Source organism: Botryllus schlosseri, chromosome 14, assembly GCF_051294905.1.
Source record: "Botryllus schlosseri isolate E-star chromosome 14, Bs_hap1, whole genome shotgun sequence".
In the NCBI taxonomy this organism is placed as follows: domain Eukaryota; kingdom Metazoa; phylum Chordata; class Ascidiacea; order Stolidobranchia; family Styelidae; genus Botryllus; species Botryllus schlosseri.
The window spans coordinates 14485863-14510228 of record NC_137249.1 but is presented as its reverse complement, the minus strand read 5'-3'; the positions used below and the strand labels follow the sequence as shown (position 1 = coordinate 14510228).

The following is a 24366-nucleotide window of genomic DNA, read 5'->3' as shown; positions in this document are numbered from 1 at the left end:
CCATAGCCTTTACAAAGCCTTTACAAAGCCTTTGTAAAGGCTATGTCTTGACAGCCAGGCGTAAACGGCGTACGAAGCAAAGGTTCAACACAATACATATTTTCACTTGATAAACATAAAAATTCCTAAAAATCAATCTAAATAACTCGCTAATAATTCGGGATACCATTTCTAGTCTAGCAAGAACTGGCAATGCGTATGCGTATTGCGTACGGGCCTAGTAATTCAGCGAATAGTCCACCAAGCAGATACTATGACGAAGAATAGTTCAGATATAGTTACCATTGTGATATCATAAACATGGAGTCAACACTGGGTAGGGGTCACCAAAATTCGACAGATTATTATGTGAATAAAATATTCATATTTATTCCCGAAGCTTTTCGGCTGACCCTCGTCAAGGGATATCGTCAGCAATATTGCGAGAATTCGAATAACTATGTTCAACAACAATATATATCGCTAATTATGACGTCACACAGAAAATATACAAAGTTAGAAAACGAGAGAACTGAAGCGCTGGCATGGAGATAGCGAAGCAAAACAAGTTGCGCGATTTTCAAATGATACACAAATTCTTTCTGTTGGCATAAACTAGGTTTACTCATAGTGATGATGGTGGACTCAAGAACAGACAAATGAAATAAATTGCGACCCTTAAACAATACACAGAACATGTCCTCGTGGTAGTTAGCAGCACATATATGATTTTCTAGTAAATGTTTGCCGATAGAAGATTTTTGACCCATGGCCTGGTTATGTTCTAGAACAGGGGTTCTCAACCCGCGGCCCGCGGGCCGCATGCGGCCCGCATAGGATTTTTTTGCGGCCCGCGACATCTTTCAATATAATCACTACTGGCCCCGTATTGTTATGGAAGACCGATGTATCACGTTTGTCGAAGAGCAGTTGTTGTAACAAAGCCTAGAAGCTTGAACTGGTAGCACGATAGTTTCATCTGGAGTTATACATATCAAATGTTGCTAGCTTTGTTTCAAGCCCTGCAATCCATATTTTGAATCAGTTTTAAAATTGCCGACGACGTGACGGACGCATAGGTCAAAATTTCTTGGAACATCGCTAACCCCAAGAATCTGCTAGAGAAAGTATATGACTTCAATAAAACTTTAACGTGCTGTGGGAATATTCGCTGTTTCCGGAACTGAGCAGCAAGTCCTACATCACCTGACAAATTTCGAAGCTTCAGTTTTCTGATTCAACAGTCACCAGAAGAGTAACAGCTATCGCATGTTCTGTAACACGTTGCCACATAGATACCTTTAGTCTAGCATTGGACCTATCCATCGATGCACACAGTGCACGCACATTGCATAGCTAATTATACAGTTGCTTTTTATCAGAGTGGACATGGGCATATTTCCAGAGGAAATGCTGACGGGGCAAACGTGGGAAGGGGACCAGGACATCAATTTGACAAAGCTGACCTCTGTAACTACTATTGGTGCAGGGCTCCAGCCATGGAAGGAAAGGAGAAGTGTTGATTGATTTGCTCGGAAATGACTCATAACGTCTCAATTCTTCTTATGTCACGGAGAGCTCAAAGTGATAATGACCTTCGTAACGAAAAAGACACCGTAATTTTATATTGGCTCGCTCACGCATTGAAACAGAAAGTTTGGTTCTCTGGTGGTTGAGGGTTTGAAGGGTGCATATACTATACCGACATGGCAACGAATGGAATGTACGCTCCATGAAGAGATTTACTCGATATTCTCACAAAAAACAGCAACTGCAAACTCACGAACGCTCTCCATTAATGCTTTAGAATGGATAAAAATGTACTAAATGCCCGAATAAGACTGATAAATAGGCCTATATTTAATAGTAGCCCACAAATACATGATGATAATGTCCTGCGGCCCGCAGCGTCTTTTAGTGTGGAAATGCGGCCCGTTATACGAGGGAAGTTGAGAACCCCTGTTCTAGAACAAGCGGATTGTTATGCTGCGATTTCGATATATACGATTTGACAGACGGTGGGATGTGTTCTTTAATACGGCCCTGCAACCGTTTGGAAGTTCTCCCTACGTACCGACAATCGCAGTGGCACTTGAATTCATAAATGACGTTACTTTGTTGTAAAGCCGGGAGAACGTCCTTTCGGACTGCAGGAAACATTGGTATCGTGGTCAAAACAACATTGTTTTTCACCGCTGGATAACAGCGATAGACTGCTGAAGTTGTTTGTTTCTCAAATCGATAAGAAACCAGGCCAATCCATAGTAGATGAATGTACACATCCCTACTTTCACGAGACACTTCTTCAGGGGTTTCATTTGGTTTGGTATCATTCCGATGACTTAACTTATTATATATTGTTCGCTTGATGACATACTCTAAGTATCCGTTGTCAATGAAAATTTTACGGATGTACTCAAGTTCACTATTCAATTTGACCTCGGAACAAATCATCAACGCCCGGTGGACCAAGGTGCCGATTAAATTGATTTTACGACTCTTTGGGCTGAAAGAGCTCCATCGAAGGTAATGGCCCGAAAATGTGGGCTTCCTATAAACGGAGGTAAGGAATTGGCCATCCCGTTTCTCCACAAGAACGTCAAGGAATGCCAGCCGGTTGTTAATTTCTTTTTCCGACGTGAATTGCAATGCTGGATGTAATTTGTTCAAATTTTCCAGGAAACTATCACAGTCAGATTCATTATTGAAGATCACGAACGTGTCATCGACATAGCGATGGTATGATAAGGGCGGTTTACTACAAGAAGAGAAGAGTTTATCTTCATGAAATCCTACAAATATATTGGCTAGAATAGGACCCAATGGTGACCCCATTGCTAAACCGTCAGTTTGTCGGAACATGATATTGTTGAAACTAAATTCAACAGAACACACAGCGTTTCTCATCAATTCGATGAAGGTGGCTCTCGAGAAAGGAGGGGGTATTAGCTTACCGTTATATAGAGCATCAGCGCAAATATTCAACGTCTCATTTAGTGGCACGTTGGTGAAAAGCCTCTTTATGTCAAATGAACATAGGAAATTATCGCGCGCGGATAGCTGTGAGCGACGCATCTCATCAGCGAAGGTAAAAGAATTGCGTACGTAATGCGACACGTAAATTTCGCGAACAGGTTCCAGTATGTTGATCAGCCACTTCGCCAACTTGTGTTGCATTGATCGAGTCATGCTGAGTATCGGTCTGAGAGGCACATCGTCTTTATGCGTCTTCGGTAGTCCGTACATACGCGGTCGTTGGGAGTAGGGGTGGTGTGAACGCGAGGTTCACGTTCGCGTTCTGTGTGTGAACCTCTGAAATTTAGAGGTTCACGTTCACAAACGAACCTTGGTAGGTTCTGCACTGTGAACCTTTTCATATATTACAATTTTCGCGTCAATATAACATCTTTGGCTGAAATTCAACTTCAGATCACTCTGTGCATGACGCTTGCAGCATAAAAAAGTCAACACTAAATGAGCATGTACCGCTACTTTGCCGATCTCAACGATTTTACACGCGTTGTTACAAAAGTTTACTCGAAATATTCAGCTTTACTTTTGTGAATATTTTATGACTCTCTGCTGTGAGCTTGACCCGCAATCATACAACATCAAGAACGAAATACACTACCTCTAGCTAGGTAGTCAACGAATGATGCTTCTTCAACCAGTCAACAAAATTGATATATAATACATGTTTGTTTAATGTAAAAAATCTTGATTTGATATGTATATTGTATCATTAAATTCGAATCCGTGCGATTGGGCTGTTGGCTACTGTACAACTTGTTTATGGGATAATATCGGTAGCTACTATAGAAACCCGTTTTACACTCTGCTCAATATCTATGTAGCAATTTCAAACGGCGAATACATTGTCCGGTCTGGCCTAGACCGTTACGGCGTAAGCTTTTATTCCCTTGCAAGTCCCCGTCGAAATTGTTGGCAAAGCGACGGACGATATTGATTTTATGGAATAAATATAGCATATGATTGCTCCAGTTGATACATTTGGCCAAGTCACCATGTATTTCAGCATTGTGGCTTAATACACCATGTCGCTATAGGTATCGTGTAGGCGTACATTATATGATTTTACTAAAATGTAGGGCTGAAATTAGCAATATGACGTCACGTGACGTCATAATGTTCACGCTCGTGTTCACACAGAACCTTTCAAACAGGTTCGCGTTCACACGAACCTGAACCTTTCAGGGGTTCACACCATCCCTAGTAGGGAGCCAGCAGGCCTGATGGAGTCATATTCTTCAGTGGATATTACGTCATCGTTTTTCAAGTTTCGAAGGCGTCGCTGTAGTCGTCTTTCAGACTTTGCGGTATTGTCGTATTCCGAGACCGGGCCAAGTACGACGAATTTGGTTTTATCCTCGATAATAGTCATCATTTTTGAAACGTAATCTTTCTTGTTTAGAATTACCACGCCTGTACCTCTGGTTTTGTTATGTGGATATCAGGGTTGCTTCGCAGAGATTTTATGACACGGAAGCATTCCTTTGTCATCATGTGTAGTGCAACATGTAAATTCGACTGCCTGGCGTGCGGCAGGTCTAAAGAATATAGGGATCACTTCGAAGCCTTGTTTCGCCATTGCATTGTTTGCATCAGTCATGATATTGCCCTAACACTGGAGTAATCCTATCTGCGAATTAACTACACGTCGGAGAAGAGATAAGCATTAGATCCGTCCTGTTCTTCCTCTGTTCTGGATTCGGGTAAGCTAGGTTTCGTAACCAGAAGAAAATGACAGTGGAAGAGAAAAGTGCCCAAGCCCACTATGCTGCACGCCAGTGCTTTTCAATAGGATGTATCGTACAATCACGGGTGTACCATAATTTTATTGGGTGTAGAAGAATTTACCCGATACCGCATTACAATAGACCGGTGACTAGCTATCACATTACAAGTAGGTTGGTTTCTACATCACAATTTTTCATCATGCGCTTCTTGATATAAGAACCATGCAATGCCCACGCAATCTTGCTTCAGTTGGGATATTGCGGTACGTTGAGCATAACACCATGTCAACCATTTTTTTTATTTGAATGTTTATGATTCACAATGACCAGACAATTGGCCCACGACAACGGTAGGCCTACAAAGGCAACAAGCTGTAAAATGTCGAATGATAAGCTCACCGACAGTGCAAAATCTACGAGATAGAGGAAATGCAGGTTGCAAAAAAGTTTTAATTTTTTAAAAAACTTGGACATTTTTTACTTAACGCTTAAATCTTGACCTAATTTTGACTTTTATTGACATGTCAAAAAAATTGCTCTAGTTATAATACTGTGATAAATTGCTCCTGTCCTGGGTGACTCGTCGGCTTTATTGACTTTGTCATATCGATTGTCTACTTGGCATGTCTTAAATCGCATTTCACCTAGTTGTATTTTTGTTGTGCGTGATGTTGATTAGCAATGTGAACCTGGACAATGAAGACTCTCTCGTAAAATAGCTCCATATCTCTCGCACATGCTCCACGGTTATCAGAGTGTGCATGTTGAGGTACCGAGCTAATCAGTTACCAAGTGACATAAATAACATTAGCAGTTATAAATATTTCAAATGTCCGTACATGGAAGTTGAACTTCATTATAGTGCTCAATGCACCAATAATCTCCAGCACTTCCAGTCAATACTTATGTCCAGTGTAAAGATGATAGTGGAAGTAATCACCGATGTTACTCAGGTAGAATATTGAAATATTTCCTGGAAGAGTGTGGTCTTGCAGCGTTGATAATTTTGCTTTAATATGCACTATCCCGTTGATAAGTTTTACTATGATATTTCTAAATAGACTGGAAATAGTAAATACGCGACCTATGTAAGTGACGATGCTTACGGTCAACGATCGGGTTCCATTTTTGCCCGCCGGTTCTTTCACAGATGTCGTATTTTTTAAGCCGGTTTTGTTGCAAAAAGTCATTGAGAGTATAATTAGTAACCCTAACCCGTTCGCATAGGCTATGTCATAGAATTCTGTGAGGCAGTTCTGTAGAGTCGATGCGAACCGGCTGAATCCGACCACTGGCTATACAATGACCGTGCCGTAAAGGCTAACTGCATCTTTGAAAATACTTTTGCTCATTTCATAGATATAAGTAATGAGGATTGTAATTATGCCGTAATTTTGAAGTGATTCAAATTATACATCGAAATGCCGAAAACCGGACTCGAAATCAACCAGCCGTGAAATGACGAGATAATCATCATCATCATCATTGGTTTATTAGCAATTTTATCAGTTCAATACACCACAAAAAATGCGATACAATGAAAAGAAAGGAAGATGTCGAAGCGACAAGGAGTAGTCTATGGAATCTGGCACCCACCTTGGCCTATGCGATGTAAAGAGGAGGCATGCACACTGAATGAAAGTAAAGAAGATAGTATAGAAAAGGAAAGCGACAAGAAATAGGGCGGCATGTCATGGGAAGCGAGATCGATAGGTCAGTCATGGTCCGGTAATCTTGAGGATGGACTGTATTTATTTAGTAGTAATTGCTTGTATTTCGACTTGAATGTGGACATGCTCGTCGACTGTCGGATGGCCGGCGGGATACTGTTCCACACCTCAGGTCCGGCATATTTGATAGAGCGATGATCTTTTCGGTCGATCATATGATATTTGGACGACGTGGACCCGCGTGTGTTGTACTTGTGCGCTTTTGATTCAGAGGTAAAGAAGTCATTGAAATATTCGGGGCAACGACCGCAGTGAAACTGATACATAAACTTGGCGATTTCTAGTTTCCGCATATATTCTATGTTTAGGACGCCGAATCTCTTCAGCAGCGACTTATTGGATGGGCAGCCAGGCCCCTTTAGGGCCCTAGCTATGATTCGGAGTACTTTATGCTGTAGTTTCTGCAGTGGCTTGAGTGCAGTTTTACTGGCAGCCCCACAACAGAGGATGCCATAATAAGGATGACACGGCCAAATTATAAGTTACTAACCTACGGAGGTCCGGAATTTCACTGTTCAAACTGCGTCCGGGAGGAATTTCTGAAATATGCCTAAATGTCCGGTATTTTGAAGGTAATCAGCTTATCAAATTCTGAGCTGGGCTATGCCAGTGGTTCCAAACGTGGGCGATTTGGCGGTCTAGGGGGGCGAAAATGATGAAGGGGGCGAAAATGGACAAAGGGGGCGACGGGGGGGGGCGAAAATAGCGAAGGGGGCGATAGGGGGGCGATGACGCGTTAAAACGGCTATATTGGAGTCAGGTCGGAGAAATGACCTTTTTTTTTAGTCATCCCACGAAAATTCAGTTGCAAAAGAGTAAAATTCGACATCGAACGGCAAAGTTGACCTTTTTTTATGTATTTTCATTCAACCCGCCGGTGATTACAGTTTGTATACCCAGTGGTGGCTTTTGGGGTGGGCGGTCGTCCGGGCCCCCCTCTTTGGTTTAAGCGCTTTTTTCAAGGATTATAGCAAATAAATGTGTAAATCCGTGTACCAATCAAGAAGATGATTTCGTATATATATGTCAATGATCATCAAATCTCTGCATTTGTTAGAAAAGTCCCATATCCCGATAATCATCACGTCTCTGCATGCGGTAGAATTACTTAGTTTGGATGTAGTCTATAACCTTGCACTCATGCAATAGTAGATATGGCCTAATCCAGCACCTGGCACAAACCTTGACGTGGTGACAGATAAATAATAATACTAATATTATAATCTAAAGGGGGTGTGGGGGCTGGCCCCCCCAGAAGTTACGATTACATACTTATAGGGGGTCCCCGGGAAGTCTCGCCCAGCCCCCCCCCCCCCCATTCGTAGGGCCACCACTGTGTATAGTGTATACCGATTTTTCGGTTCACAAAATTTGGGGGGCGATGATCGGCGTTGAGCTTGAAAAGGGGGCGATGAGTCGAAAAAGGTCGGGAACCACTGCCCTAGGCTATACAAAACATTTTCAAATTGGAAATAGAGTCGCGACCATGAAAGGTTGAAAACCACCGGATGTGCTACCTGCTGGTGCGGATATGCATTTGGGCTCATAAATAGTCTTATCCGTGTGACATGACATGACTTTACGATGTATATAATTCCGTTCCCTGTATTTTCGAAGTCATCATCCTCCACCACCTCACCGCTAACTATAATCATGTAGGCGGAGAAAAGATCCAACCGATTTCATTCACAAAATTTAACGACCAGATGTATATAGTAATGCCTCAGAAGTTGCATCGATTACTCTATGGTGGGCTCAAGATCAGTGTTTATTTGGACGGGCGTGGCTGAAAAAATGTTCCGATCCTATGGTTACGACACACGACCACATAAATGCACCAACCTAACATTATATCGGCTCCTGATTCGGATCGTGAGTCGTGACCACCTATGGCAGCGGTTCTCAACCGGGGGTCCGCGAAGCAATTTCAGGGGGTCCGCGAGACCTCTAAATTTTTAAAATGGCTGATCACGCATAATTTTGTTTTATTTTTTAATTTGAGAAAGCAGTAGGCAGTTTCGCACCACAACTGCTAAAACCTCATGACTCATATCATCATCATAATCGTCTGACATGAACTATCGTAGTGCGGAAATTCATTTTTATTGCCAATTTTCCAATAACCTGCTGATACATACGTATTGCTGTTTAGAGACGTTCTGTTGGGGTTTGTGAAAAAAATAAAAATAGGGAGATAGTAACGTCCATCAGGGTGACTTCTTAGTGTCTGCGAAACCTTCTCGATTTGAAGTTGTCAGTCTCATCAAATTAGTGAACAGTGGTTTGAAATAAAAATTTCCAAAGTATTTCCCTAATTGGTCCCAATGTAGGGATTGAAACCTCGCCACGAAATCCTTTTTATCCTGTGATATACCTAACCACTATTTGAACAGCTTCTTGGAGGTACAGGACTTCAATATAGAATTGTACAGTATAGTCATATTGAAATGAATCCGATTATTTTCAGCTGACACTCGTCGTTAATCGGACAATGATATACTTGTTCTTAAAGCTCGGCTATCAGATTTGGCGCATTCTTCTTGCGGATGCCCTATCTTCAAGGCAAATTTTTTGATGCGCAAGGAGTGTTTCGTTGCTATCAAAGCATTACGCCCCAACCCTGAAATTCATATCACCAGTTATATTGGTACGCAGCCTTGTCTTGTTAATGTTCAATTGTTCATGGTCGAAAATGTTTGCTCGTAAATATATAAGTAAACCCGAACAGAACAAGTCGTTTCATGACAGTCCTTCTCAGGTTGGAAAACTTGGATCCATTCTTTGGCGCATAAAATTTGTAGATTAGATTAGATTAGGATTTCACTTTGACGGTAGAAACTCTCTGCAAATCGATCAAAATGCCATCGCGGACCGAATCCGGCCTGTGGTCCGAATGTTGCCCGTCCCTGCGCTAGATGCTGGACGTGATATGTTCATAAAATATACGTTTCTTCATTTTGTTGCCATAAATGTTGCGATCCCACCAAAAGTATCGTCGGAAGCGTCATGCGTTAATATTGCATTAGCCTCCATCTACCTTTGCGGAAATTGTTTCCGGCACTCCTCGTTCATATCAAAACAAAGACGCGGATTTTCAAGACACGACCACGTACTTCAAGAAACACAGCAGCAAAATTAGATTTGAAATAATAAAAGTCTACCAATTTCTACATAAATAGTATGATGTTATTTTCAAGAAAAATGAATATTTTGCTGTTTATCACAAGCCTATACAGTTCATAATTGCACAAAACAAATGAAGGTCGCACCATAATAGAGCTAAAATTGAACTAAATCTTGAGGGGGTCCGCGAGGGTCCGTGACGGTCAAAAGGGGTCCGCGAAGCCAAAAAGGTTGAGAACCACTGACCTATGGTCAATAGGCAAAGCTTAGCTAGTGTGACGTCATATTGACATACAATGTGTCATAGATTGGTAATCGGGAAAGGAGGACACTTTGTCAAAATTTTCAAACATAGAATACCGGAGGAAAATCCTGAAAAATTGATCAATTTTTCCCACTGCGTAGTCGGTTGACTAAAAAAAAAGGTCAACTTTCGCTCAGCTCCCGAAATATCCCTATACTTCGCCGGACTATGTTGAATCTGCTCGCCGTTTGCGACTTTCACAAATTCTGGCGAGTCTAGGTGTCGGCGGTACCCTACAATCTCCCTACAGAAGTACCACATCAATATGTCGCACTTCTTGTGGTTTTCGGTGTTAATGTGACTTGAAGTAGCCTGTACTGTCTTCCATACGACTTCTATAGATATACATCGCTTCTTGTAGTGTGTGAGACACCTCAACCCTGAAGTTGCGTTTAGTGCCAATGTATTCCTGTGACTCATGACATCACATACCTCTGTGTGTCTGAACTTTGTGCCGTATATCTTGCCCTTTGCGTTCACATAAATGCTCTACAGCGGCACAGAATATGTAATGTGCTCTGAACAGGATATCCTCTGGCACGAGGAGTCGACGTACATCATACAAAGATACAGATGGGCTACAAAGTACATATAATACGGAAAGATAGGGGTTTCAAACTTGTTCAAAACATCAATAAGTACTCCCAAAAGAGAAGTCAAAAATAAGTGTACAAGTCGTAAAAATAGGGACGACAAATTCTTCCACGACTTCGAAATAAGACAAATCTTCTAAAAATCTAAACGACAATGATATGGCGATCCTGGACGGAGTCTTCCAAGCCACGGTTTTGCAACTAACAGCGCGTGAAGCAGAATTTTCAGCAGCGCCGTTGGGGGAATTGACCTCCGTTTGATACAGATACGTCGATTCATTATCGGAGAGCTACAATCTCAGAAGTACAACTCACGGCAGCTGTTGTCGTACGACTCTAGACACACGCGACACGATTCATCGGCAATTGCTAATTTATTTCATCTCGCCGCGACGCGTGGCGCGGTTACAGAAAAATCAACGGTACATCGAAATTATACTCTTACACGGACTACAAACACTGATTTAATCCCAAGGTACTAAAGTACAGCAAAAGACGAAGGAAATATAGTTATGAACATGGCTTGTATGGGCACGCGCCGCGCCGAGACACGCCACGTCGAGGGCGAGCCCGATGTCCGCGACTGCCGCACGTACCTCAAATCATCACAGTGGAGGGTGTTTTTATTTCAAGGGTAAATTTGCGTCGCGCAGCGCGAGTGCTGCTAATGCTTGCGTTCTTCGCAAGACTAACCTTCAGCAACTAGTAAGAGCAGAAGTCACGTGACTATTGCAGTCCGAAAATAGACGACAGCATAATTCGGGATTGTTCGGTCACTTTAGGCTGACGAAGCTCATGTAACGGCCATAGTTACATCCCAGTCGCCACACAAATTCTACACGAGTATCATCATCATCACCCGCATACGACTGTTCGCTTGGACAATCTCGACACAAGCGTAAACCTACACCGGAAAAGGTAACAATGGCCGCGCATAAGAGTCCAGTACAATAGTCGAAATATATTAACATCTCCGCCCATCTTATAGAAAACGAATCGGCGCTGTTTGAATGGGCTAGATTTGAAAAGACGGTCGTCTTGCGCGTTGCGAAACGCGTTTGGTAACGCCGGTTTGACATATAATAAAAAACTCGCGCCCGTGTGACGAATATCCGTCGGCAAGTAACAAAGAGAATGTAATATGGCTATTCCGGTACCGTTACGTACCGTGGGGACCGAAGTAGTAGCAATATGTCGACTTGTCGAGTACCGCACGTTCGGCTGCTACAGAGGCCTCGATTTTGTTAAGTATAGTAATGGCGCTAGCGACGAGAAACAGACTTAAGATACAAGGCTACATCGCCACTGTTGGGACATATCTTTCTTTCTATCTCATTTGGGAATATGCATCCAGGGATCATTAATAACAAGGAGAAAAACCTATCATGACAGATGAATGCATCAATACGACATGTTCAATTGGTGGTTGGGGTTTGGCGACACGGTCGCACGCTTCTTGAAAATCGAGTCAAAACACATTTTCAAAACAGGGATGACCGCCGACTCGAGTACTTACACACAGCTGGTGAGCGAGTAAATATATCGTTTTGACAGTGGGGGTAGAATTACCAACTAGGTTCAACGTCATCTTTCAATCAGCCCCTTACTCTCAAATAAAACCGAGCTACGAAACACGGACCGAATTGCGACCAGTTTCGCACCTTTTACAATTATATACCATCAATTGCAGAATATTTTCAATAAAACCGCATTCAATTCAACAGCTTGGCTTAGCGAGCCTCAATAAAATAATTGCTAATCGGTACATTCATCTTAGCTTATGACTCGTACAAGAGAGTCTGTGCATAATATCACAGCGGATGATGTCGGTGATCCGAGATAAAATAGGCCAACGCCAGCCGACGAAGTAGCGTTTTCGAGACAAAGTCACTCGCTCGAAATGGCGACAATTAATATCCAACGCTAAACCGACAGAATACAAAAAGGGTGCGCGTTCAACTTACAATTTTAGGTAAAACCGTACGATTCGACGACTCCACGTCTTTGGCGGTAATGATGGGCTTACTCGTTGGACCGGGGGCATGGTGAAGGTGGTGACCGGGGTTATGGTGGACGGACCCGGTTTTACCGATATGATGAGAACTAGAGTTTGTCCCGACCCGAGTGGCGGTAGGCGGTTTCGGCAAACGCCTACGCAGCCAACCGTGCCGTAACGCTTGTCCCGGCGTCATACGCAGGGCCGGGTCCCATTCCAGGCACCTCTTCAAAAAGTCGATAAACTGGGCATCGTCGCACGCCTTCAGTGCCACGGTCCACTCCTTTGTCCCTGGCGGGCCGCGGAGTTTCCCGCGTCTGGACCGGCCCGCGTTCAGCACCGTGCGCCCGTCCGAAGTCGAAGTCACTTGACAGTATCTCGGGTGGCCTTTGGAACTCACGAAATTTTTCGCACGCTTGGACTGCTCGATAAGCCGCGCCGGAGGCATGCCCAAAAGCTCGATCGTGCAAGCCAGCTGGTCCCCCTCATCCTCACCAGGTAGCAACGGGTACCCGGTGAGCAGTTCGGCCAGGATGCAGCCGAAACTCCACATATCGATTGGCATTCCGTACTTGGCGCCTAGGATAACCTCCGGGGCGCGATAGAACCTCGACTGGATGTAGGTGTAAACGCGCTGATGCTCGTAACACGAAGATCCAAAGTCGATTACCTGAAAACAAAGCGGCACTTGAACGACATAGCCAGAGGCTGATTTCACACAGAAACGCATTGCATTAAAAGAACAATTATCCTATCAATGTCTGCGACTTGCGTCATGGCATTATTGTAGCTGTAAAATCTGTAGAGGCTGTAAAATTACACCAATTAGCACAGCATGGCAAGAAGTCATTAAATAAAATGCGTCCTTACTCCTCACCAGAAGGGTTGCTATCGACATAGACCAAATAAGGTGCAGTCAAAACTGAGTGGAGGAAAATTCTTATTATTAAGGAAAATGTAATTTTACAAGACATCGCTATTATAAATAAGGAATATCTTAGATATAAGGACAGTGCGGCAACCCGGCATGTAACAGATAAGGCGATCAATGTCATGATTGAAGACACCTGTATAAAAAGATATAATACATCGCTTCAGTGTATGATTTTAAAAGGTCACATTTCAATGCTTCTATAAACACCGCAGACACTGGCTTATTTACCTTTATGCCACTTCTTCCTTGCTGCTTCAACAATATATTTTCTGGTTTTAAATCACAGTGTATAATACGGTTTCGAAACAAAGCGTCAAGGCACTGAAGAATGGAGTGGGCGAATTTACGGACAAGCTGTAAAAAAAGACGGGTAGAGTTCAATGCATCTGTCGAATAAAGAGCGGTTTATAGCGACATGTTCCGCAGGCATAGTAAAATTACACAAGCGTACAGGGTCATCAACAGTTGTCGATAGATAACGAATGAGGTACTTGAATCACAATTCAACGAGACCATTAAAAACTGACAAAAGAGCTTGGATGATAAACCACCACTTGGTGGGCGCCAACACACAATTACAAAGAGCCAGTTGTATTCAACTTGTGGTCATGGAAAAGTCTTAAAATCGAATTGTAAGTGGAAAACTTTAAAATCACAGTACTATATTGGTACTAGTTTTATCGTTGATTCAATATTTAAGACACGTGCTTTGTATACACATCTCACTGCCAAGTTCCTTATGTTTGTATTTAACGAGTTGAAACATAGGCCTTTGTATTTATCACTTCACCATGGTTACTCCCGACTTAAAGTGAAGTTTCATTGAGTAGCACATAAAAGACGAACCGTTTCATAGCAGCAAAACACGCAGGATCAGTCGGGCGGAAAATATTCAGAATGCGCTTTAACGCTCACCTGAAGAGAGAATCCGTGAAACTTGTTCTTCTTAATAAGTTCATATAAATTTATACTAAGCAACTCAAACGTCATGCAGATATGATTCCGGAATGTAAAATTTTCCATCATATGAATCACGTTCATATTGTTTTCCTGGAAATGATGACAAAAACATATAATTCGGAAACGGCAATATTTGACCATTCGGTCATGACAAATAACATCATTGATATTGTTTGATTTGATGATGAGGAACAATTCTCCAATGCCCAGGATCACCGTTCTCAGGAAAACTAGAGTAGCTCATTTCCACGAAAGGCAACATAAAAAAGTACCGATTCATTGTCGTTTCCGATGACAATGCAGTAGTGAAACGCTTTTCCTCTGGCTTACGATAAATATTTGCTAGCCTATATTTGTATGGCAAATTACATAAAAAACAGGTGTACAGGGATCATAACTACAGAGCTTGGATGCCTGCAATTAAACAACTTAATGATACCGTCCGTATATGAAAACGAAAATAATTATATTGGTTTCAACTTCTAAAACTTACGATCCAATAAACTAGCTCAACTCAAGTCCATTAATAACACTGCATAAGTCAAAATTCTAGACTAACATATTATCTTGTGTATTTTAAAATATTGGTATATAAAAAAAGTATTCATTGGTAATTTTATACGGGTAAAAGAATGAGCATATCGTACACCTACGATGCAAAAGGTCGATATTATGGCTGAAGGATGAAACCACTCAAATAAGTTACGGTACCAGTAACAGGCAATATTAATTTTACACAGTCTAGGAAAAGGTCTTGATCTAATAAGCATGATACATCAGGAAAACTGCTGAATTTCATTGAGAATTGCAAATGGTGCACTGTCATGAATAATGCATTGGTCTATATTGAGAATACATACTCCGAGGAACTGTGAATGGACCAACAGCTCGCCAAATCGATGCAATGAAATTATAAGAACACGATCGGCGTCACGCATATCTGAGCAGTTGGTGGGATCACACTACCAAATCTTACAAGAAATTAACAAATCCCCGAAAAGAATCTGCACATAAATACCTTGTCCTGTTTCCTCAAATGTTCCAGAATTCTAATCTCTTCGGCAGCTTGTCTGTGAAATCGCTTTTCGTTTCTGACAATCTTCAAAGCGATGTGTTGCTGCGTTTTGTGATCGTAGGCTTTCAGAACCTGCGTACGAAAATGGAAACAAATTTCTCCTCCAGACGATTGGCGTTAAAGGGGCACTGCGCTCCGAACATGTGGCTCAAAAATGTGAAAAATTTCTGACTGTACAGTACATTAGCCTTTTCCTCAGAAAGACCCATATTTGAAATGCAGTTTAAAGACTTTCACAAGTGGTCCCATATCTCATTCCAATTCAATCTCTATGGCATCGCCGTCACGTACCATCGCTTCTTAACCATTTGCAAAATTTATGGAGAATATCATCTGACCACTATCGACTGATGACCCTTCATAGCGCCAGCTGACAACTATCGGAATGTTTTAGTCTGGGTGATGAGAATGTGCAACAATGGAGAAATGCGTGCCAGAAGCAATGACGCATGACCCCGATACCACAGAGATTGATGACATGCAATAGGACCGCTCATTAAAATCTTTAGCTGCAGTGCATGCAGCGACTTTCCGAGGAAAATGACTACTGACAAATTCAACTTTCATTTCCGACTCTGATTTGAGACATCATATCTAGAGCGCAGTGCCCCTTCAAAATATCAATACCTGTCCAAAACTTCCTTTACCGATAATCTTCAAGACCTCGTAACGATAGCATATATGATCGTGCGCGACTGGGATATAAGATCCTTGTTCATCATCAAAGCCGCTATTATTCGATCCGCCCACCATCCCCTGCCGTTTTTTGGCTGTGGGGCCGGTGTAAAACACTTGCGGATAACTGAATATCTCATGGTGCTCGAATGAGGTTAGTTTATGCATGTACTGCTTCATGGCTTGTTCCGGACTCAGATAATTGAGTTGGGTTTTCGACTTTGCCGAGCCGCTTGCCACCGAGCCGTTTTCGTTCGGAGGCGAACCGGCCGGGCCTTTTCTTTGTAACGCGGCATGAAGTGCTCTTCGGCTGGGAGACACGTACTGCCCGGCATGTTCGAATGTTTCGTGACCACGCGTATCTTTAACAATCGGCAGAGACGGTCGCCGTCCCGCGCTACCGTACGCTTGTTTTGCTTGCCGCGACCCGGACGCTTTGGCTCCGTCGCCGTGTTCCTCGTATAATTGCTGTACTTTCAACGCGCCGAGGCCAGATGTGATTTCAGTCATGCCGCCGACGTTCTGGCTTTTGATAGGAGGCAGGCCAACGCGGTTCCCATCCGGAACTGTCCTCGGATGGTGGTTGTGGTGATGGCCGTACATGCTCGAAAAAATGTTCTTCGTCAGCATGGTTCAACAAACTTGTCGGTTCGACTTGGTAAAGGTAGCCATCGTGAGTTGTTTGATAAGTGTTAAAAAATAACTTAAACGGAATAAACTCCACCTCCACGCCGAGCTCTTATTCTTTTCAGACGTGTTCCTTTATTTACATCTACAATAGAAAAATCACATTGTGACACACAACAAAGCAACAGAGACGCTACTTGGCTATTTCCAAATCGCTCATGAACGAGCGACCGGTTTTCTTAATGTCATCGGCCTTCTGACCTAAGGCGAAGAGTTCGATTGTAACGAAACAACAGCTGCCATAGTAAGCTCTTTGGAATATAAACTGTAACTGGATCGCCGCTGTCACGGCCTAGGCGAGGTTCGTAATGTAACAAACATTACTCTTATTTCACTGTCTCGGTTTCCTGGCGTATCATTATTGCATCTGTGGACGATGACCGAATGGCATCTTTTAAACGACAGCGAGTTCCCACAAGGAATTGAGATATTCAATCACGTCACTCAGGCTCTGTCATACAGAATAACATGTATTAGTAGTTTCCGCATGGCGCCGTGCGTTGAGTCGATTGAAGTGGGAGGCCACGAAGTTTCATATGAATAAATCTAATAACGGAGGAGGCGTCACGACAGAAATCAGTTGATGACCTGTCGCATTGAGATAATGTATATTCTAGTGACCTTTCCTGACATGCAAACCGCTGGTGTAACTCATGGCATGCGTCAACGAGACGCCGAAAGCTGCGGCCGACCATGCTATTCGTTCCGATGGGTAGGCCTATACGGCAGTAGAAACTTAGCTACAGAAAACAGTCTCGACGAAACTGTGAACGAGTTACTAAAGATATTCATCACTCCTAAGATGGTTTCCCTGAACTGCACACGATATAAAGTCGCAGTCGCTGTCTATGCAAATATCCGACTATACGTATAAACGCATCGGTGCCACTGCTATCCAAAGATATACAGGCCATATATAAACAATTAAACACGGCTGCCTATACGCTCTGGGCTTTAACGGTCTGCCTTCACGCGTCGCAGCGTTACCTGTGTGACATTCAATCAAACGCTATCGGCAATATCTATTGTGCAACGAGTTTACCAACGCGCAACGGAACCTCTTTGCTCTGTTAAACAAGGCGATATAATATTACGACATGTCTACACGACACGGCGATCTTCCCGGCTATCGATGTAAGGTACTTCGTCTAATGGCCTACTGTATACGAATCCTCTGTTCATTGCCCGCAGCAATTTGCGCATTTAATACGAGCCTTCCGAAATAGGAACGCTACTACACGTAGTTGCAGCTAATCCTGAACTTCTCGGGACTGTCACTGTATGTTTTCTTCTTGATATGTCGCGACATCGGCCGTATACCACGAAGCAACGTATCAAAGCTCATCGATAAAGCGTCGATCAAACCATAACTGCATCGGGCAGTTTGCCAGGACGTTGTTACTAAATATGGTAAGCCATAACACGCGCTGGACGTATCCATCAGAAGGTTACGAGTTGACAATATTTCGGTGTGAAGGCTAACATTGTCGCGTACCGGACGGGCGATAATTAGGACGCTTCATGTCGTTAAATAAGGACGCTGTCAATACTATACTGTGTGTTAATACAGACGATGACGGGTTTTCTGCGTCTTTGTGGCATTTCGAAAGTAACGAGCAAACATTTAGCCTGTCCGCGAAATCCGTTACACAATACACTGCGCAACACAGACTGATGGCAGTTCAAGGTACAAAGCTTTGTTATATTTCCGTAGTTTCGAAAATTTACATAGCCACGCGACAAAGGAACGGGTCTCTAAGCTTTTGGATACCATTCAATCTTTAAAAACAGTAGCTAGTGCTACCGCACATTACTGATAATTAGTTAAGATACAACCTATTACGCAGGCTGGGAAGAGGCAATATCAACAAATATCCATAATTCGTACGAACTACGAAGTAATGAAAATTTGTATGACGAACAATCGAATTCTATCCAAGCGCCTATGCAGGACACAGGGACGTAGCCAGAAAAAAATTGGGCGACCGAGTTATTTTCAGTAACGTGATCGCGTCGCGGGTTCATGGCATCACAAACAAGACAATATACTAATTCGGAATTTCTCAGTGGTCCAGTCCAGACAACCAAGCAATGCCAAAAGGTCATGCATGATCAATCGCTTTTAGGGTTCCCAAGGACGATAATACCAAACTGTGCGGTAGTTATTGAAAATTCAACAGTCGAAAGCCATAGTTATCACTATGTCACTATAACATTTAGTGGCCTGCGAAAAAACAGTCACAATATACAATATACTCCGTTTAAGCCACTCACGAATAATACCAACATCTCAAGCTGAAATGTCGGCACAACGGCAAAGCAGTCAAGGAAGTACGTACGTACAATAATATCACACACAAGTAGGCAAATGCCAATGCAATTACTCGACACCGAATACCGTCACACGAGCAAGTAAAGACCAGGTGCGGTTTCGTGACCTTCCAGACCCGAAAACAGGAAACTCAAACGCATTAGCAACCAGGCAATTATACTCTAGCCGCCGTCATATTAGAATATGAAATCGAAATAATTACACGCTTCTATATCAAGCGCACCAAAGAAAAATTAGCTATGCACATTGTACATAACACCGTACTGTGCGAAATGGCCGACCGACAACGGCCAAACGAGTCGAAAAATATCAAGTGCCCGGAACTGTCCGCTATATCCACGGGTCAATACCGTTCCCAACATAAGAGTCGCACAGTCAATTAGCGTGAGAGTGCCTCGCAAACAAGATCATTGCAACAATCATACTCGCGCATCGCCTCAAGTTCACAACGATTATGTAAAGAGAGCTGTCAAGATATAAACAGGAAACGGGTCAGCGCTCTGCTGTGTCGCGACCGCAACACAACGCCAAAAATCACAGCGCGAATGTGATACAAAACACTCCGAAATCACAGACCCGGGATAGTCTTTCCGGAATCCAAAGAGTACTGCGACCTGCAACATAAGATAATGCAGAGAACGCACGATCCAAAGCCCAAATGACACGCGATCGATAAAATATTCTGACACTCTCCGCTGTCCCGCCCACGAATATGACATAATATTACAATATTAACATCGACGCCGGAACAGATTTTGAAAGTGGTCAAGCCAGAGAGCGGCAACGCAACGCGATAAAGCTCATTTCACATCCGCGACGCACTTTCCTCGACGGAAATAACGCTCTTATTACCACGAAATTTACGCCGATTCGATCCATGATAAAAATCAACACTGAACCTCAGAACGCCAGCCGACAATAATCCTAAGGAAAGCCGAAATCGTTAGCGGTGGAATATATTGAGATCGCCGATGGATTGCCGACAACCGAGAAAATTTTATATGCTGTTGTTACAAATCAAGCCATTCAGAATCATTTTTATAAGTCACCAGCCACAAACGATGAGATATAGGTCAGAACAGGTAATTTCCACGACCCTGTGCTTTAGTTTCATAGCCCTGTCAGACAGTTACCGGTTACTGCATACAGACTACACACAATGCATTGAACGAATATCATGCGCCGTTGAACTGATATCTTTAAAAATCGATTATTCCCCCGATAGATTGTCACCGCACGAAACCGAATTGGACATAGCGTTCGAACGCGAATCTTGACGATCATTCGTCTTCGCACGCACGATTTGAAGACGCGTATAGATTAAGTGCCAGCAGCAATGCAGCTAAAAGCTTCCGTGCCATTACAATTTGCATTGCTCTACCTCCACACCGCCCTCACATCTAACACAATACAATGACTGGATAGTGGATACTTGACAGCATATTTTAAATTCAATCTCCAATCACGGCGAAACATCCACAACCCACTCCTAAACCAACACCACTCACCGCGTAATAACTAGAAATACGTAAAACGCAGCTACGCACAGAGCTAAATACCGACGAGCTAATGGTCCCGCGAACCTGCACGCCGTAAAACCCAATGAGCGTTCGAGTGCAAAAGGCACCACTTAATACTTCAAACTCGTGACACTTTGGTGAAAATGGCATTCGTCTGGAATGAATCTTAGTTAAACAAGGCAGCTGATAGTGATAATTGAGAGCAAATTGGAAATAATACCTAGCCGACCGCGATTGACTCGTGAATTATTAAGGATTCAATTCGATGTGACGCCGTCGCCGAACTTGGCATTGACAGACCTGCCGAAGCCAAACATAGTCGCGCCAACGACTTTGCATTTTCAATATCTTATATGAATATCTGTAGAAATACAGACTTTGCCCGATTACTATGATCAGTAATAAGCTTCATGAAATCACAATTTCACAGACATAGGTTCTAGGTAGGCAAAGTAAAGCAGTCAATGAAAAATTGCAAAATACAAGATTTAAACAGAGTCACTGTGAGATTGCTTGAATAATCATGACAAAATAATTGCCGGTTCAAGTGTGCCTTTACTCCCTGGCCTAGATTAAGCACATTCTGACAGGATACTGACGACAGCATTGTCAAAAGGGAAAGTAAGATGACAGCATATGAAAGTACTTGATCTACTCGCTCGTGTTTCTCGAGTGTAATTAGAAGCATAACTGCTTAAGTATTCTCCAGGAAGACCGACAATAGAAAATGGAAGGTCTGAGAAGTTCTGGAAACTGAATAGATTTGCCAAATAATTTGGGGCGATGAGCCAGATTTGTAAGCCATAGCCAGCGATGCTATAAATATAACAAGACCAATCTTGGTGGCTAATGTACGATTTTTATAGGTGATTGAACTAGGCGAAAGTTGGGCAAAATAAATTGCCACCCATCAGTGGTGGAAAATATTTCGACAATAACATGATTCCATATATATATCAACCAATTACCCATGTAAGGTGTAGGACTTGCGCACCTGGAGATACTACCGCAGAAACATGCTGTATAATAATATATTTAACAACAAATTGGTAAACCGATAACCTGAAGCAGTTTGCTTGCACTTGAAGTAGTTTGAAAATCCTCCCCATTAAATTCATTTTTGGCGATAAATTCGAGCACAAGTTGGTTTGTTGGAAACTAGAGATCAATAAAATGAAGGAAATCTGATACAAGCTTTGATGAATAATGCATTCAAAAATGGGTTTGCCAATAGATATCTGCAATCACAATTCCCAGCTTGAAATATCACCAAAGAAGACAGCGGATCAATAATTTCAAGCAATGACCCTGGTGTGTCTAATGAAATCAATATGAAGCAGTGAATTGATTGAGGTTCTGAGTCGGAAATCAATGCATAAAATCCCAGGTGGCAGGTTCAGACAATGCCAGATTTAGGTAGCTGATAGCAGCCATCAAAACTGAGTGGGGCTCAATTATATACCATAGTCACATTCCATTATGCCAGCTAGCTTTTATGTGATAGGAAGAATGATATTAGATGATTTGGAGATGTTTCACTAAAAAGGTACCGCAATCCTAGCGCTACTGGAATCTCGATACGTTTTGCCTGATATATCAGGTGAGCAGCGATGATTCTCTATGTTAAAGTAATTTATTAAAAACTGATAAAAAAATAAAACATAGTGTGATCACAGGACGATTCCATACAGAAATCCTAGTAGACAGGCTGCATCCGGCTACGTAGTTTTCTTTGTTGACTACACAGTACACATCCTGATCAATTTCCAGTCAAATTTCTCGCTATCATTGGATAATAAACACCTATAATATGATAATCACCTATTGCTGCCATATTGTTAGTTTTCGAATTACCCCCCATTGTGGCCATATTAGTTGCCACACCAATCATTCACTTTATAGTAGCGATAAATTTGTGGGGAAAATATATTTTATTAATAATAATGAGAATGACTGCATAAATAATGACCATCGTAAAAAGTTACCATAACTAAAAACATTATCAAAAAAATAATTCGCAAAGCATAACGTGACTAGCGTCTCAAGAGTTGCGAATGAGAATGAACCTATTATCATCCTCCTATATACACTGAGGCTCGACTAATCGCGGAGCACTTATGATTATTAATCATAATTACGGCACTGATGGCTAAGAAATGTTGGTGAATGGTGAATCTGACGGGAACTTCGGCAACAATTGAGACTTTTTCCATCTGAATATATTATTATACATGACCTGGCAGCTGGCACTAATCCTCATAATATATTATCAACGACATCAAACATGTCACTCCACACTGAAGTTGCTATACCGATATTCCTTAACGACACCCTCGTACCTTTCGTAATACTTATCTTTACCTGGTGTTTAGTAACTCTGTTCAACTAGATTGCAGATTGCAGAAACCTTGGGTTAATGCACAAGTAAACAAGCACGAAGTCAGGAAGCCATAATGAAAATATGTACCACTCCCGTATACCACAACCTACGCTACGATTTGTGAATACTGGATAGTACAGAAATCAATGAAGTGAAACGAAAGCACGAACGCCGTTCCTATGATAAACGTCACAAAACACTTCACTAATGTCTTAGCAACAGCCAACCGAAATGTTGCCCCAAGCTTGAATCTGCTAACGTCTTTTAAACACGGCTTTTGTCAGTACAGTATCTCCTGAGCTCCCGGTCTATGAAAAATGAAATTAATGACCCAAAATATTGAAGAGCACTTTAGAAGTGTAATATTTGAGATATTCAGATATTCAGAGTAAAATTTAATTTCAGAATTCACCCGTGCGGAACATTTCGCGACCATGGATGCAAGTGGTCCTTCGAATATAGCTCAGTGTTTGAATACCACTGAGCTATATAAACTTGCAAACAATACAAACGCCAAACATTTGTATCAACGTGAATCTGAAGACTTTGCGAACACGCACATGATCCTCCAGACTTTACTTGAGAACTTGTGGAACGATATTTCGAAAGCAATCCGACAGTGGACGAGCATGCACGATAGTGCAAAGTGTCAGGTGTCCCGTCCACATTCAAATCAAAATACAAGCATACTCAACTGAATAATTACTAGTTAGCGCTCTAGATTACTGAAACACCAGGGTTGTAATGACTCGAGTCATGACTCGACTCGAGTCAGACTCGAGTCACGATATTTTTGTGACTCGACTTGACTCGAGTCATTTTCTTGAAATGGGAAAATGACTCGACTCGACTCGAGTCAATATTTGGATTGACTCGACTTGTACTCGAGTCATTACGCATGACTCGACCCAAGTCATTGACTCGGCTTATTTTAGATGACTTGAAGATGAAGAAATTTACGAATCGTAATGGCTAGATCAACGCATCTGACGAATGCTGCCGACATCGCTCGCCACTGCTTTCGTTGCACTCGTCTGATATCAGATATGCCGCCGTAAAAACAACAGACGATGGTACACAGTAGCAATGCATTGTACAAAATCCTCCTGTAGTCCTGTGATGAAGAGGTAATAGATCATCCGCAATCAAAGTACTCAAGACTTTTCAATTATACAAACAATCGAAGCAAAGTTCAATTAGAGCCAATGAAATGACTCAGATGGTCAAGTACTTGGAATGACTGCGATAAGATAAGCTCATGTGTAGATTTGAAGGCGATGATTCTTTGCATTTTTGGGCGACTAAAGAATGAGTATCCGAT

At 42.3% G+C, this 24366-nt stretch overlaps 2 protein-coding genes across 2 annotated transcripts; both read right to left on the bottom strand.

Moving 5' to 3' along the window:
• Positions 1-556: 556 nt before the first annotated feature.
• Positions 557-3235, bottom strand: LOC145456346 (uncharacterized). Its single transcript, XM_080334416.1, has 2 exons — positions 1937-3235; positions 557-763 (listed from the first exon to the last, which is right to left on the bottom strand). The coding sequence occupies exons 1-2, from the start codon at positions 3223-3225 to the stop codon at positions 757-759; spliced, it is 1296 nt and encodes a 431-aa protein (XP_080190542.1). The 5' UTR covers positions 3226-3235; the 3' UTR covers positions 557-756.
• A 7606-nt stretch (positions 3236-10841) lies between these two features.
• Positions 10842-23155, bottom strand: LOC145455140 (dual specificity tyrosine-phosphorylation-regulated kinase 2-like). The gene is made up of 6 exons (XM_080333097.1): positions 23027-23155; positions 16079-16898; positions 15395-15523; positions 14332-14466; positions 13645-13770; positions 10842-13152 (listed from the first exon to the last, which is right to left on the bottom strand). The coding sequence occupies exons 2-6, from the start codon at positions 16754-16756 to the stop codon at positions 12442-12444; spliced, it is 1779 nt and encodes a 592-aa protein (XP_080189223.1). The 5' UTR covers positions 16757-16898; positions 23027-23155; the 3' UTR covers positions 10842-12441.
• Between the last annotated feature and the right edge of the window lie 1211 nt (positions 23156-24366).